Here is a 17,602-nt window from a genome sequence, read left to right as displayed (position 1 = left end):
CTGTACATCCAAGTTCTCTGAAAGGCTTGAATAAAACTCACATCTTTTAATAATTTTGTGACCATGAAAGTGAGAGCAGGACACCTAGAATTCTGCAGGTTTCAAACTGAATAATGGGACCATATTTTTATTGTTACATCAGCTCTCTGGTCTTTGCTATAGACATCTGGCATATGGGATTACAGTATTCCAGTAGGACTGATTTGTATTTTGTAGCACCTGAAGTAAATTTGCATTTAGCCAAGCAATTTGTATTTAACTGTCTTTCTCTACTCCTTATTTATTGTAGAGCTGTAATGAAAAGACATAGCACTTAATTATTTTAAGTCTTTAAAAATAGTTAAAAGCTTATTACAGATTATCGTATACTTCACTGTACTGTTTCTTGGTAATATTGCTGATCAATATAAAAATTTGGTACTGTAGCTTTGTGCTATGTAAGTCAAATTAAAGCTTCTACAGCCATCATATGCTGAGTGAAATTCCAATAATGTTTATTGCCTTCTCTGGGTTATTTGAAATAATCATGGTGATCAAAGCAAGCCATTATTGGTATCAAGCTTTTAATTATAAATTGTAGTTTGAACAATATTTTTCAGTTATAACTTGGGGCCAAAAAGAAGACTGGGTTTGGAAGTGTGGGTAAACAGACTGCAAATACTAAGTAAATGTCTGTATAACTTTCACATCAACTTGGATACCTTTCTAAGAGAGATTTTAAAAATGTACTGATGGCTTGTAATAACTAGTTTGGGCAAAGTACCAGTTTGCCGTAATATATTATCTTGTCATTGAATCAGGCATTGATAGCAGAAGAGACCAGGAGTAAAGTAGCAGAGCAGGAGGAGGATCCTGAGAAGTTTCGAGAGGCGCTAGTGAAATTTGAAGCCAGATTTAACTTCCCTGAAGCAGAGAAGTTAATTACCTATTATTCATGCTGCTGCTGGAAGGGTAAAGTTCCTCGTCAAGGCTGGCTTTATCTGAGCATCAACCACCTCTGTTTTTATTCCTTCTTCCTAGGCAAAGAATGTAAGTGTGAACATATAAAAACTGTTATCCCTATACCCTATGCAGACTTGTAAACATACATATCACTTTTTGGGTAATTTTTAAGTTGATGTATTTAAATCTAATCTTCTATGGTATTTGGCTAATGCAACAGTGAAGAGTTCTGAAACTTGTTTTGTTGGGTCAACTATCTTGTTAAATTTGAGTGTATTTGCTTTTAAAAATTCTACGTTGTCATGTGTCATCCATTTTTATATTTTACTTACAACAAACGGTTTTCTTATTAGTATACATAGATAATTGCTTTAAACTGTTGTTTTTTTAAATGTGAAGTGGACCGTGGTGGTAAGTGTATGGTGGAAGTCAGGAAAACAGTCTGCTCTAAAAGCGTGCTAAATAGTTTAGGCCCCAAAGTAGATCTGCCTTAAAATGTATCTGATGTGACAGATTCTTAAATACCTATTTTTAATACAGAACATAGTCATTCAGAAACAGTCCCTCCCCCATTGGTGTGTACATTCACACACACAAAAATAGCCACTGTTAATAGCTGCAGTTAGTACAGAGACAGCAAAGGAAGTGTAAGTTGGCTAAAAAAAAAACAAACCCTGTTCTTAGAACTATGTGACATCAATTATGCACTGTAAAGTAATATGAGTAGTAAACATAACACAGCTGTGTCTTGTGCTCCATGTGACGAGGTGGAAGGGGAAAACCAGTATTTTCAAATGAAAAAGAATGAAATTTTGTTTTTTCAAGCTTCTGAACAAATTTTACAGATAAAACAAACAACTCCCAAATATCTTAAAACGTTTGTTTTCCCTTTTCAACCTTTAAATCTTTCACAAAAGTGACAAGTTAAAGTTTTAAGAATGGCTTGAAAAATCTACCAGATAATCACTACTACTAAGCCATTCCAAAAGATATGGTCCCATGTTTCCAATGGAGCCCCAGGGAGCGTTCTTATGAGATGCCCTCCATACTCAGTCTTGGATGATGGAAATTATAAACGAAGACAACCTTTTAACTGTTTTTTTTCCTTTCAGGGTGTGTGTGTCTTCTCCTCCTTAACAGGATTATGCTCTTGAGTAAGACTATAGGGATTCCTGTAAATCCTAACACAACTCCAGCAGGAACAGTAGAATGAAATTTTGTTCATTATACTCTAATGAGCAGGGAGGCTTTACTGTTTATGTATAGAAGAGTTATTTTGTCAAGTCAAATTGTGATCATGTGGTTATTCAAATATTATATTTATAGATTAAAGCTGAATTAGAGTACAGTAAAATATGCAAAATATTAACTCTTAATTTCTAGGATTTAATACATGCCCTCTCCCAATTAGATGTCTCTTTTCCTTTCTATTTTATTAGAACCCAGTTATCATGTTGCACTTGCAACTTCTGCTGATTATAATACAGAAGTTGCATGTGGCTTGGAAAAATGTCGCTGTTGTTTTGATGCATAGTTAGTTCAGTCTCTGTTTAAATATCTTGTTGATTGTCCACTAATACATGATGAACATATGAAATCCTCTCCACACAATAAAATGGATTATTACAAATCAAAGTAGAAAGGGAAAAAATGCCTTACTATTATTCACAAAGCTTCATTTATGTATTACTGGAGATTATTGAAGGATAATGAAGGGCCATTATCAAATATTATACTACATAACCAGAAATAGCCCCTTATCTTTGCTAGTAACACTTTATTAAAATGCAAAATTGAAATAAATATAATTTACTTTACATTTATGTTCATTTTTCATCTTGGACAGTGAAAATAAACTACTCATTCACTTTTGTTTATAATCTGTTTCACTTCCTGGTTCTCATGCATTAATTAGGCTCATGCTTGGGAAAGTAAATAAAAAAGCAAAACAGTTTTCATTAACATTTTTTTTTCTCTTGAAGAATATACTGTATTCCTCCCCCTTGTCCCCAAAAACCCCAAAACAAAACAACAACAAAAACCCCAACACACCACCCCAGGATTGCTGGAACAATGTGTATAGTGGGGGAGCTGAGAGCCATTGAACCAAACTGTAAACTCTGTATATAATGGAAACCACTGCAGCACCCCCTCAGCTCTAGTTCTAGCACCTGTGCCCCAACCCTTCCTAAATTTTGGTCCTAAATAGGGCTGTTGATTAATCACAGTTAACTCACGTGATTAACTCAAAAAAATTAATTGCGATTAATCGCACTGTTAAACAATAGAATACCAATTGAAATTTATTAAATATTTTGGATGTTTTTCTACATTTTTATATATATTGTATTCTGTGTTGTAATTGAAATCAAAGTGTATATTATTCTTGATTACAAATATTTGCACTGTGAAAGATTAACAAAAGAAATAGTATTTTTCAATTCACCTCATACAAGTACTGTAATGCAATCTTTGTGTCCTGGAAGTGCAACTTACAAATGTAGACTTTTTGTTACATAATTGCTCTCAAAAACAAAACAATGTAAAACTTCAGAGCCTACAAGTCCACTCAGTCCTGCTTCTTGTTCAGCCAATCACTAAGACAAACAAGTTTGGTTATATTTACAAGAGCTAATGCTACCCTCTTTTTATTTACAATGTCATCAGAAAGTGAGAACAGTCATTTGCATGGCACTTTTGTAGCCAGCATTGCAAGGTATTTACACGTCAGATATGCTAAACATTCATGTGCCCCTTCATGCTTCACCCACCATTCCAGAGGACATGCTTCTATGCTGATGACGCTTATTAAAAAAATAATACATTAATTAAATTTGTGACTGAACTCCTTGGGGGAGAATTTTATGTGCCCTGCTGTTTTAACCATTCTGCCATACATTTCATGTTATAGCATTCTCGGATGATGACCCAGCACATGTTGTTCATTTTAAGAACGCTTTCACTGCAGATTTGGCAAAACGCGAAGAAGGTACCAAAGTGAGATTTCTAAAGATAGCTACAGCATTTGACCCAAGGTTTAAGAATCTGAAGTGTCTTCCAAAATATGAGAGGGATGAGGTGTGGAGCATGCTTTCAAAAGTCTTAAAAGAGCAACACTCCGATGAGGAAACTACAGGACCCGAACCACCAAAAAAGAAAATCAGCCTTCTGCTGGTGGCATCTGACTCAGCTAATGAAAATGAACATGCATCGGTCCGCATGGCTTTGGATTGTTACGATCAGAACCAATCATCAGCATGGACATATGTCCGCTGGGATGGTGGTTGAAGCATAAAGGGACATGACTCTTTAGTGCATCTGGCACGTAAATATCTTGTGACTCCGGCTACAACAGTGCCATGAGAATGTCTGATCTCATTTTCAAGTGACATTGTAAACAAGAAGCGGGCAGCTTTATCTCCTGCAAATGTAAACAAACTTGTTTGTCTGAGTGATTGGCTGAACAAGAAGTAAGACTGAGTGGACTTGCAGGCTCTAAAGTTTTACATTATTATATTTTTGAATGCACTTATTTCCTGTACATAAGTCTACATTTGTAAGTTCAACTTTTATGATAGAGAGATTGCACTACAGTACTTGTATTAGGTGAACTGAAAAATACTTTTTTGTTTTTTTTTACAGTGCAATACTTGTAATCAAAATAAATATAAAGTGAGCACTGTACACTTTATAGTCTGTGCTGTAATTGAAATCAATATATTTGAAAATGTAGAAAACATCCAAAAATATTTAAATAAATGGTATTCTATTATTGTTTAACAGTGCGATTTAATTTTTTGAATCACTTGACAGCCCTAGTCCTAAACTTACTTGATGGTGTCTAGTGTTGAAATTCTTTTTTTTCTCATCTCTGATATGGGTGACAGACATGATTTGCAACTCTTTGTCATGTTTGTCAACTGACATACTGAATAGTTCATAAGTATAATTATTTATGAATGATTGTTAATATTGGAGAACTTGACACTTATTGTGAAGCAAGGAATTTGTTATCCTGGTTTTCATGTCATAGTCACTAAGGACTAGATGTGCAAAGGGGACTTAGCCTCAGTGTTCAAATACCTAACTTAACCCTGCTGCTTCATGACAGCCACAGCCCGGCGTTAGGCACCCAGGGTCCCTATACAGTGTATGGGGAGAGTTAGGTGCTGAAAAATGGGATCTGCAAAAGCCAACAGGGTGAGTGGAGAGCCGCTTAAGCTAGCCAATAGGTCACACTCCTCTCCTTGGCATTTCCTATCTAAGTGCCTAAGTCTGGGTCAGAGGGAGGCACCTATTTCTGCTTGCAAGGCCGTCGAGAGCGGGTTCGAGCCCCGGTGAAAATTTTTTTTCGGGCCCCCCCAGCAAGGGCAGATCTGCTAAACAGGGCCGACGAGGGGTGGAGAGCCAGTCCCCGGGCCCCGGTAATTTGTACCGGCTTTCCCCCCCCCTCTCATCGGCCCTGTCTGCTTGGGATCCACAGTCAGGAACCTTCTCGTGGAATTTGGCACCTAAGCCCTTCCTTACAAAAAACAGGAAGTGACGGCTGCCTTTAGCTCAGAGCACTCAGCTAACATGTAGGAGACCCCTCTGTCTGATTTGAAGCAGGGATTTGAATCCATATCTCCCACCTCTCAATAGAGTGCCCTAGTCACTAGGCTGTGGGATATTCTGGGGTAGGTGGCGCTCAGACTTCGGTGACTAATTATTTTTACACGGTGGAATGGCTTCAACAAGAGAGAGATTCCACTGTGTACAAATTTTAGCATTGGAACAGGGAATTGAACTCGGGTCTCCCACATCCCAGGTGAGCCACTGGGCTATAGAGTTAATTTCAGTCTTTCTTTGGCTTACTTCCCACTTGGGCTTAGGCATGAGGTTGGCACCTGGGCGCCAGGACTAAAGCGCCTGTGCTTATGCCCAGCAGCAGATTATTAGGTATCTAAGGGACTTTACTGGTGGAAACGTAGCCACCTATAGGATTAGGCAACAGCTGAATGGAGTTTTTTAGCATCTACGTTTTGGATGTAGGCAGCTAAAGTGGCAGTTAGGCTAGATCCACAAAGGTATTTAAGGAATGCTACTTAAAATGCCTAAGTCTTACGGCTTTAGAAAATAATGCCAATAGAACATGGTTCTTGCACTTTCTCAAACACAACTGCTGGGAGAAACAAAACACGAATTACAAAACCGAAAGAAAAAAGTCTTGGCAGTTATTTTAATTCTGTTTTATTGAAATGCTTCAGTGCTGTTGGATGAACAGAAATATGGGCAAAGTGCTAAATCTTCTGGGTCTGCTACTTGATCAAAAAATCCTTGTTTTATTTCTGGTGATGTTAGTGAGTTTTATGTGAAGTCACAGTACTTTGAAACGAGAAGGGCACTTACACTGAAACATGTTCGAAGATACTCAAAGGAGGGACATCGATCAAAAGATTTAGAATTTTGCAAGGTTGGCATGTTCAGTTTCTTAAAGGGCTACTGTCAAGTTTTCATAGTTTTTAATTAAGTTTTCATTGTTTCTAAACTTTGAAAATATGTTATCTTTTGCCACCAGTTTTGACCTTTTTTGTAATTTGGCATGCTCCTCCTGTTTCATAAAGAATATAAGCCAGTGGTGGGCAACCTGCGGGCCGCATGCAGCTCATCAGGGTAATCTGATTGCGGGCTGCGAGACATTTTGCTGATGTTGACCGTCCGCAGGGACAGCCACCTGCAGCTCCCAGTGGCCACAGTTCACTCTTCCCGGCCAATGGGAGCTGCGGGAGGCGGCGCAGGCCACAGGGATGTGCTGGCTGCTGCTTCCCGCGGCTCCCATTGGCCGGGAACAGGGAACTGTGGCCACTGGGAGCTGGGGGTGGGCGGGAGGGGAGAGGGGGCCGTGACGGTCAACCTCAGCAAAATGTCTCACGGCCTGCAATCAGATTACCCTGATGGGCCGCATGCGGCCTGCAGGTTGCCCACCACTGATAAAAGCCGTTATGTCTTACTTGGCTGGCATGTTTGACAACAGCATTAGTAATAACATTAGTACAACTCTAGATAACTAGTCTTTAGTCCCTTGGCTGTCTGGCTCTGCTGAACTAAAATATTCTATGGTCATTCATAAACAATTTGTGTGACATTAGTATGCTACATTAAATAGGAAAAGTTAGAATCAGGGAACACTCTTGACAGGATTATGGTTATAGAATTATGCAGTAAACTCACTCAGGCTCTTTTATAAATGTAATTAATTATCATGGACATGGTTTTATAGAACAAAACAATCAAATCAAGACAAGGCTTTACATTATTGCCTTTTTATGACCTTATTAGCAACAAGAGATTGGCCTGCGATATTGGTAGAGTAGTCCTTATGTTCATTGGTGACGAGAGTCCTGGGTGAGCTTCCAGGTTAACTCAGGTGGAAAATCTAATTTATTTTCAAGTGCTTTTCAGTAAATAGTAGCCAGATTGTTAGTCTCCTTCCATAATCATCCAATATGCGCTGATCCTTTTTCTCTTCTTTGGGTAGTGACAGATGATTTAACAGAATGTCAATATCAAAAACCCTATCTTGTACTCCTTCTTAGTTGTAGTTGGACTTTGTCACATGCAATTAAATGTTTCTGGACAAAATTTACAGCTGTCAGTTATTTAAAAAAATTAAAATGGGAAGATTAAATTAATATGCATAGTAATTTTCTTGAGAGATCTATTTATGGGTGACATTGCAGCCTTCTTCAGATTTCCATTGGTAACAGTTATACTGTGTGTGTATGGCCTTTATATTTCATATGTGGTATTTCTCACTCTTCTTTTTTACCTCATTATACTATATAGGTAATAGAAATGGGTCTCTCAAGCCGGACACAGACAGAAATGTACACATTTATTTTCTGATGACATTGTCCCTACAGAAGTTAAATTAGAGTAATTTGTGAGCCTTGAGTTTTATTACTGTTTTCTGGTGATCTTTGTAGCCTTGTTAAGGGGTGGTGTCAGTGTCTTCCTCATCAAAGAAGACTTCTGATATATATTTATAAAGTATATCTATAAATTTATATATCTATAAATTTATATATATGAAACTGTTAGCTCAGTATTTATGCCACATAAAAGTATGAGAGGACCATACTCTAGAGTGCACTGCTGAATTCCCTAGTACAACCATTTACGTGTTGTGTTGCGTAGTCATCCAGTTTACTTCTGTTTCCAGACTCTGGACTTAGTTTCCAGCCAAAAACCATCCAGTCTGGAAGTAAGCTAGCCTGCTGCTTCCCTGAAACTATCCAAGTGAGTAGGAGACCAAGTTCTCACCTTTCTCATAGCCTATTTCCAGTAGGGTAGATGGCCCTGAAACCTTTCCTCACGTTCTTGCCACCCCCTAGCGAATGAAACATAACCTGCTTTGTGGGGAGAGGACTCCTGTCAATGTTACTTGATGATTTAGTGTCTTTCATGAAAACTAAAAGAGACTTAAGAGGGCAATCCCTCAAACGAGAAGCTTTCTGCCTAGAACATGGGAGAATGAATAGTGGGTACATATTAGGCATTTATGGTTTTTGTTTTTGTTTTTTTAATATACAGAAGAATATTTTTCTTCCCCTTTATACCTGTTTAAAGTCCATTCTGAATTTTAATATGTTTGCATATTTCTGAAGTCTGTGAAAAGTTTAAACTCAGTTCCTAAGAGGTTTTTGCTCTTTTTCAATGGCAGTAAAACTCCTAGTTCCCTGGGTTGATGTCCAGAAACTGGAAAGAACCTCCAATGTCTTTATGACTGATATCATCCGTATCACCACTTCAAGTAAAGAACGAGACTTCTCCATGTTCCTTAATATTGATGAGGCATTCAGGATAATGGAGCAGCTGGCAGACGTAACGCTCCGAAGGCTACTAGATAATGAGATCTTTGAACTGGATCCAGGTCTCCAGGATCCTACTCAGATTACAAAAAGGTAAAAAGCAAAGTTCTTGCTTATGCAAGAAGAATTATAGAAGTACATTTCCCATTTTTCAGTATTTTATTAGCTTGGTGGTAATTAAATATTGAATAACAGTGTCTTGAGGAAAAAACAGATTTTATAATATTTTTGATCTTCTCAAATAGAATTTTTCAGTGTGTATGCCACTCGTCTGGAGTAGGTATTCAAGTCACACACCTACATTTTCTGTATTTTCTGAAGCAACATCACTCCTTTTTTTTTGTCTTTTAAAAGTACCATTTCATTGCCCAAAAGTAAATTCCAGTAAGCGAGAATTCCAACTGCCTTGAACAACAGCACTCTTTGTTATGCTCTTTGTTCTGTGTAAGCGTTCCAAGTGCTGATAACATGGTAATTATTGCTTGTGGTCCCATCCTAATGAACTTCTGACAGACGGAAAGTCCCTACTTCTATTATTCTCATAGTTGATTTAACAGGGAGTCCTGGGAATCAAAACTGTAGTGAGAGATTCATATGCGATTGTCTGTACTACACTTTGCCTTTCATTCCAAATAATCCCTATATGGATTCCTCACCCACCACTGAAATGAAGTTAACTCTGAGGGGAGGAAAGTGGTAGCCATTCTGTGCCTGTAACACTACACAAGACACACGCGCGCGCACACTCATGCTCTCTCACTCTCTCTTTTAAGGAAAGTGCAGAAGGAATTTTAGGTGGGCAGAATATAATGACCAAAGTTGGAATTTACCTAGGACACCCTTGTTGACATCATGGGGTCAAATACTTCTAGTCTGGGGGTCATTCCAGGCGTGTAGGTTGTGGTTTTCCCAATTATACATCCAAGTCCCTTGACCCTGCAGTCAGAACTGTACACCCTCATAAATATAGACCACTCATGCTACATGAATGAATGATTTGTGAATGGTTTCTAGGTGGGAAGAAGAGGTTCTGCTGATGAGAATACAGGTGTCCAATGACTGTTTTCCGTTATTAATATGCTTCGGTTTTGGTGGCCATTTCTGCAATGATGCTAAAATTACAACCCCTTTTCCAAATTCTTGTGAATAGTGCTATAGGATCTTTAATAGCAGATGAAGATTCCTATACACTATTATTTTTCCCAAGCATTTTAAATTTACACTTAATAGGTGAAGTCCTGGCTTCATTGAAGTCACTGGGGCTAGGATTTTGCCTATTATGTCATTGAAGAATATATTTTGAGCAGTCTGTAAATTTAATGAAGGCAGTAAGCAGTAAAACTTATTTATATACGCCTATTCAGTGATGCCAGAGGTTTCTTTAAACTAGAAGATTTGGGCCAGATTTTTAAAAAGTGCTTAAAAGGATATTGTTGAGGTTTTTGTTTTTTTTAAAACAAGACTTTGCCTTGGTAATCGTGTGTGTGTGTGTGTATGTGCGTGCTCTTACTCTGAAGAGTCAGTTGTATTTCTAAACCCTCTTTCTGCTTTCCACTCCCTCTCCGCCCCCCCCCCCCCCGCCTCTAAACAAACGAGTTCCTCCGAACCTCATCTTTCGGACTAAAAATATATTGTCTTGAAGTAAAGAAACTAATGCACAGGAGCTATGACACAAATTGCACACCAGTTTTTTTTTCTGGGGGATTCCTAATTTGTAATTTTTATGTTCTCCTTTTCCCACCAAAAGACTCCTTGAATTAAAAATCTTAATTGAAACAAAAGTTAACACCCTCCACCCCCACAGAAGTAAATATTGCACTTAATATTCTGATATACTGTAGTGGCAAGACCTTCAGCCGAATCAAACCACAAATTGTTTTCTGAATCGAGTTTGAAAAGAAGTATGTATATTAATGAACCAGCAATAGGAGCACAAATCATCCCACACCTATAATCACACAGTTTTTCCCCTCCCCTCCCCTCCTTTCTCTTTTCTTAAAAAAAAAAAAAAAAAAAAAAAAAGAGAGAAGAAATAGTTTGCAAGAGAATTCCTGAGCCTGACATTCTGTAAACATGCTGGCGAGTGGTAACTTGAGAGCGTGAGCAGAAAGGAAAATACAAAGATGTTGAAATCCCATTTCCTGTACTCAGGTTAGACAGGTAGTGGCTAGCTAGGTAGGTTGGTACTTTGATGTAGTATGATTCAGCAAATTTGTTTTTTGAATAGTGGATAAACGAGTTGCTAATTCTGACATATTTGGGTTGAAGTGACTTGTTTTTTCACTGTTGTAATGGTTCAGGGAATACTAGTTCTCACTTAATTTTTCCTTGTGTTCTCTCCTTAACATTCCCTTTTTTGCCTTGGAAGCAAATATTAGAATGTATTCTAACGCAATGCCAGAATCAATGTAATAGGCCATATCAGGATGTATACAAATTGATTTAAAATAAAAAGTCTGATTTCTCCCTCCGCGCCCCCCCCCCAATATAAGTTAATCTTTTGGGGAAAAATAATTTAAAATTTTAAAATGTATGTTCAAAGCAAAATTTATATAATCTATTACAATCATTTAAATTAAATTTAAATAATAGTTAAGCGGTAGGTGTTTGCTGCCAAAGTTTAAAAAAAATCAAACCACTGAACTGGTTGAAGTCACTGGCTAAGCACCTGGAACCAGGGTTTGTTGACATTCTAAATCATCTTTTGACACCAGTAGCCTCTTCTGCAGGTTTAGAGAGAATATTTTCTTCATTTAAGATTATTCAACTAGTTCAGTTTAAGGACTAGTCCACTCATAGTTGAGAAACCAATTGAGAGTTGAAAAAGCAGGGGAGCTTGTTTTTCCTTTTCCCAGTCTATGAATAAAAAGGAGATGAGCGAATGAGACTTACTAGTTCTAAAATCTTGAAGGACAATGTGACCAGAAAAAACAGTTCAATTCACTAACTGCAGTTACTTCCTTTATTTAGTAAATCCATTAGTTTTAAATGCAAAACATGTTTTGATAAACTATTTTTCTTACATATCCAGTACATCTAAGATCATTTTTACTAATAAAATAAAACAATTTTAAAATGTTATTTTTGTGCATTCCAGTTGAATTCCAATTTCCATCCAAATGCAGCTTTACACAAATCATGAGTAAAAAAAAAAAAAAAAAAATTAATCATCTTGTAAATGAGAAACATCATTCACCGTTTTCTAACAGAAGAAGATGTAAAAATTAAGAATCTGAATAAATGTATATTAAGCTATAAATAAATGTGTACCCTCCTGGTTAGCAAAAAAGAGGAGCAAATTACACCAATCAATGAGAATTAATCTTTAAGAAAATAACTTAAAAAGTACAAATGCAAAACGAGATTAAAATTGATATTTAAATCATGGTTTCCTGCCTGATGATTTTTAAATCATGATTAAAATAAATTATTTAAATCACTTTAATTTAAATTAGTCCACCCTGGGCCATATACACCTCTACCCTGATATTACACTGTCCTCGGGAGCCAAAAAATCTTACTGCGTTATAGGTGAAACCACGTTATATCGAACTTGCTTTGATCCGCCGGAGCGCGCAGCCCTGTCCCCCCGGAGCGCTGCTCGTGATATATTGGGTCGTGTTATATTGGGGGTACAGGTGTATTATAAAAATGACTCCTTTACACTCCCCCCCCCATTAGTATTTTTTTTATACTTGTTGATGGGTTGGACACTACATTTCAGGGAGGGTTGTGGCAATTCTTTTTAAAAGATGCCTTCATTTCTCTGGAAAAATGAGAACTTGTGTGGAAGATCATTATATCCTATATAAACTACACATGGAAAATAGAAGCTTATAATTATAATTCATATTTCAGAGTCTCCTGTTGTCATCTTGCTGAAAAGTAATATAGGGCCCAACCTTGCAACCCTTTACTCATGTAGGTAGTTCTGTAATTTCAATGGGACTACATGTGTAGGGGCTGCTGAATCACATAGGCGCCAACTTTCCCTGGCGCCGATGGGTGCTCGCGTGCCACCGCTCTGACTCCACCCTTTCCTCGCCGTGCCCCCATTCCAACCCCTCCCCCAAAATCCCTGCCCCAATTCCGCCCCCTCCCTGCCCCATTGGACCACTTCCCCAAATTCTGGCCCCAGCCCCGCCTCTTCCCCAAACGTGCTGCGTTCCCCCTCCTCCCAGCTGCGCGAAACAGCTGTTTCGCGGCGCAAGCACTGGGAGCTAGGGGGAAAAAGCGGGCACGCAGCGTGCTCAGGGGAGGAGGCAGAGGTGAGCTGGGCGGGGAGCTGCCAGTGGGTGCTGAGCACCCACCAATTTTTCCCTCTGGGTGCTTCAGCCCCAGAGCTGGAGCAATATTGGGGCCTAGTGTCAAAGCAGATTATTGGGGCCTAGTGTCAAAGCAGATAGTAAATCAGTTTCCTTCCTTCTTAATGTAATGATGATGATCATAGACATGGATTACAAAGGGATTAATGGCCATTTAAGCACACTCAAAAGCAAAGTGAAGCTGAGGGGCAGTTGATAACCACAAAAGGCCTTTATTGCAAATGCAGTTCAGTGCCATGAACTACACTGTTACATAAGATAACTCTCTTATCCAAAGAGATTAGATTTTCTTTCTTTGTGAGGGTTTGAAAATGCTGTTTTACTGCTTTCTTTGATTTTCTGCTTCCATCTCATTCAGGATGTGTAGAGGACAAACACTTCTTGAGGAAATGGCCTGAGTGGAAATGTAATTGGGTGCATACGGTGCCAATAAGATTTGAAGAGGATAATAATTTGTCTGGGCTGTTACTGTCTTAAATCCTTTTTCTTGTTGTGTAGTGATGAGTTACCAATCCATAGAATTTGAAGCAAAATATTTAAAGCAAAAAAGTTCTTTTGATTGTTAAGCCAGTGTCAGAGCTGAATGGAAACTGGTTGATGAAATAGCTTGCATCACAAGTGTTGCTTTCATCCATGTGATTGCTTCTGACAGGGAGGCTCAGAATATCAATGTGTTTTGAATAAAACGACAATCTTTTACAAATACTTCCCAGTTTATACATATCAGGTACTTCTCACCCCACGGAATGAAAAAATAGTGAGTAACCTTTCTCTAAAAGTGAGAAGTCATCTAGCTACTTACCAACAGAACATTGTCATTTAGATGTTTTATTCTGTAGTTACATGTTGTTTTAGTTCTTTGAATATGAACAGGCAGTGACTCAACAAAACTGAGATCCTGCCAATATGACCCTTGTTGGTTTTAAAATACAGAAAACACATTTGACAGCGAGGATACAGTCTGAAATGTTGAAGTACTGTCCAGGAATTGTTTTTGTCAGCCATATGTGTATTATTTCCTTTAAGTAAAAGACTTTTAAAAGGTAACTTTTAGGTCACATATAGATGATCATAGTTCAGTCTTACTAGTCACTCAATGTGCTGGAAACAAAGATAATCCTAGAATCCAACAAGGTGCAAGTTGGGAACCCAGGTTAAAAAAAAAAAAGGGGGGGGGGGGAAGCGCAGAGTAGTCTGCTGATTGCCCTGGAAAATAGGGAACAAAACAACTTTTTTTTTCTTCCTTTTCTCTTTTTGGGGGTATATTTTTCTTAACTTTCATCATATCTTCTCACTGGTACATATGAAAATAATGCTACTTGTTTTAGTTGCCTGTTGATTCATAAATATGGAACTGCCAGTACCAGAAAGAAAAGAGGTGAGTTGCTTGAGTTTAGCAGCCCCAGCAGGTTGGGACATCACACTCATGTTTCAGTGCTGGAGGGGTTTTGAAACTCAGAATGGAATCTTTGGAATCCCTTTTTTTTTTTTAATTAGGAAGGGGAAGATAATCTAAACAACAAGTTCTTTAGTACAGGGAACTTAGCTTGTTTGCCAAACACTGTTCATGCTTCTCTGTAAATAATAAACCTTGACAGTGTCCATATATCAGCATAGGCCATGCCTCAGTGCTTGGGTCCACCACCTTAACTGAGTCATTTTAACTTGTCTCCAGGGTAATATTGTATTTATTACTGGAAAACTTACAGCTGATATCATGGGCCCATAGATCTCAATCTTTGCTGTATCACATTTAAAGGGTTACCTTTCCTGTTTCAGCAACTAACTTTAGAGGTACCTTTTTTTAACTGCCATAGATATTTCACATGCTGTACTTTTGTTGGGATATATTTATGAGGGTACACAGTTGCTGAGAAGCGGAAATGCATAGCATTTCTCTTTGGGTAACCGAATTCTGCTCTTCTGTTCCACTTGTGATTCTTTTCATATAAGTTTTCATCTCAGCCCACAGTGATGTGAGTACTGACTGCATTTCATTCTTGTGCTGCCATTTGTTCTCTTTCCCAGATCCCACAAAGCTGACCTCCATCTCAGCACCTTTTTTTAGAGCAGTGGTGGGTAAGGTGTGGTCTCCTGGTGCCGCTGTCTGATCTTGCTTCATGAGTCATTCTGAACAGGCAATTCCAGTGATGTTAGGATTGGCATCCTTCCCTAATGACGGGAAGCTACTGTTATGTCTATATGTAAACTGCTACAGTGGCACAGTTGCAGCGCTGCATTTTTGCCACTGTAGAGCTTCAGTGTAGAACAGTGATACTCAGACCTCAGGGGTTCAGGAGCTAAATTAGCGATCAACATTACCCAAAAGAGCCGCAGTAATGAGAATTCATTGTTTCATATACTGGGGTTCTATGTATTCATACTTAAACCGTATGACAGGGGAACTATTTAGCTTTTATTTTTATATATATATATATATAATATAAAATATTCTCACAGCAAAATGATTGACCAAGTATTATTATTTTATCAGCTACAATTGGTTAATAACATAGTAACATAGATTGGTTAATAACTTAGATTGGTTAATAATTAAATCACACAGTGTTTTAATATGTGCTATAAAGAGCTGCAGGAGACTCATTAAAGAGCCACTTGCGGCTCGAGAGCCAGTCTGAGTAACACTGGTGTAGACACTCACTGCAGTGATGGGAGGGGTTCTCCTCTTGCTGTAGTTAATCCAGCTCCCCGAGAGGCGGTAGCTACAATGCTTTCGTTGACCTAATGCTGTCTGCACTGATGGTTAGGTCAGCTTAACTATGTTGTGCAGGGGTGTGGATTTTTCACACCCTTGAGTGTGACGTAGCTGGGTTGACTTAATGTTTTAGTATAGACCTGACCTAATGCATCCTCTTTTTCCCCTAAAAAAAACCTTCATGTGGTGTTGCAGTGCATGTCGTCATGCCAAAAGGCAAGCATGCACTTTGTGAATTTATATAGGTTTTAACGTATATTCTGTTAGCTCAAAGGTAGGTGAGGCTAATGAGTCAGGACATTGTGGCAAAATAAAATGTTAAGATACTTTAAGACCTGTTTTGGCTGAAACACACAGTGTATCTATATTGTGTTGTAACTTTACTAGCTATGAGTTGGTGTCTGTCCTCCACTGTAACAGAAATCCAGCCAGATGAAAAAAAACTTTAAAGGAAAAAAGCATAAATGTTCTCATTTTAATATAACAAGTATTGGTGAGCACCATCAGCAGTTGCAAGATGCCAAAGTTACAGCAGTATTTTTTCTTGTTCCTGTGTAACCTCTCTGAAATTATTAAATATATCAGATTATTTTTCCTTCTTAACTGAGTACTGTCTGTATGTGGCTGCCCCGTCCCTTTTAATTCAGGTATATTCAAAGATATATCTCTGTCTATACTACAGCACTCCTGTGTTTGATTTCTGGTGGGAAGGGAGGCTGATCTTGTGAAATATTAAACTGGGATTTGGGAGAGATTTGGATTCAGCTCTGCCACAGCTCTGGGACTGTGAGCAAATCTCATAATCTTTGCAGTTCTCCAGCTGTAAAATGGGAGTGATAAAGCACAGACATACTCTTCTCCCCGCAACCCCGCAAAAACAAAACAAAACAAGGAGTATTCAGAAACACTTGTTCTTTTGGTATAGAGAGGCTACTATATTCAACCCCTGCTGACAGTATGCTCATCATCTTGTGCTAATGGATGCTGGGTGCACCCTGTATGCCAGGTATTGAACACAATTATGCCATGTTCACAGTGGCCAGGCAGAGTTCAGCCACTGTTTAGGAAGGAGGGATGAAACTGAGCAAAGCAATGTTTGACAGCCAGTGTTAAACATAGCCAGCTTAAGGTTTTCCGCTGTCTTGGATGCTGTCTGTAACATTTTATAAATGCTCAGGCGTCAGTTTTGTAGGAGACAAGGCACAGCACTTCTAAATTGCATGAACACTCATCTCAGCGTGAGACGCTCAGGCTTCTCGTCATTGCCCAGAGGCAAGTATTGACATACTCCTGTATTAACATTTTACGAGCATAGGTATTTGATACCTGTCCTACACTACCCACCGTGCAGGGTGGAAGTCTGTGTTGCAGAATGTGGAAGACGTGTTTTGAAGAGGGGGAACAGTAAAGATCACATTTAGAAAACTGGCTCGAATGCACTTTTCTGGTTTATGCTAAAACAGGGGACGTGTAGCCCATGTTAGCTAAAGCCTGATTTTAAAATTGGTTCAGCTAGTACTGCTTATTTCTTTGTGGAGAGAACCCTAATGTTCCAGGCATCAAAGTGGTCTTTGTTAAATGCCAATGAATAGTTGTTCATATTACAGATATGAATGAACATTTATGTATTGTGTGTTTATACACACAATATTGTATAAGCACGATTTTATAGTGGGGGAGTTCATATACATAGCTATATAATTTCCATATACACAGAGACTGCACGCACCATGTAATACTTTCTCAAATTCTCATGCAATTTCAATACC

The 17,602-nt window shown here is 38.4% G+C and overlaps 1 protein-coding gene across 11 annotated transcripts in view; it reads left to right on the top strand.

Annotated features, from left to right (window-relative positions):
• TBC1D8 (TBC1 domain family member 8) overlaps nt 1–17,602 on the top strand; it is an 81,331-nt gene that overhangs the window by 35,740 nt on the left and 27,989 nt on the right. For all 11 annotated transcript variants that reach the window (XM_005283254.4, XM_065580893.1, XM_042840783.2 and 8 more), the window contains 2 exons: nt 801–1,029; nt 8,645–8,885. In XM_005283254.4, the coding sequence (XP_005283311.2) occupies nt 801–1,029; nt 8,645–8,885 (470 nt within the window). The remainder of the gene's footprint in view (nt 1–800; nt 1,030–8,644; nt 8,886–17,602) is intronic.

This window comes from Chrysemys picta, chromosome 1, assembly GCF_011386835.1.
Source record: "Chrysemys picta bellii isolate R12L10 chromosome 1, ASM1138683v2, whole genome shotgun sequence".
Classification (NCBI taxonomy): domain Eukaryota; kingdom Metazoa; phylum Chordata; order Testudines; family Emydidae; genus Chrysemys; species Chrysemys picta.
This window is presented reverse-complemented; position numbering and strand designations above follow the sequence as displayed.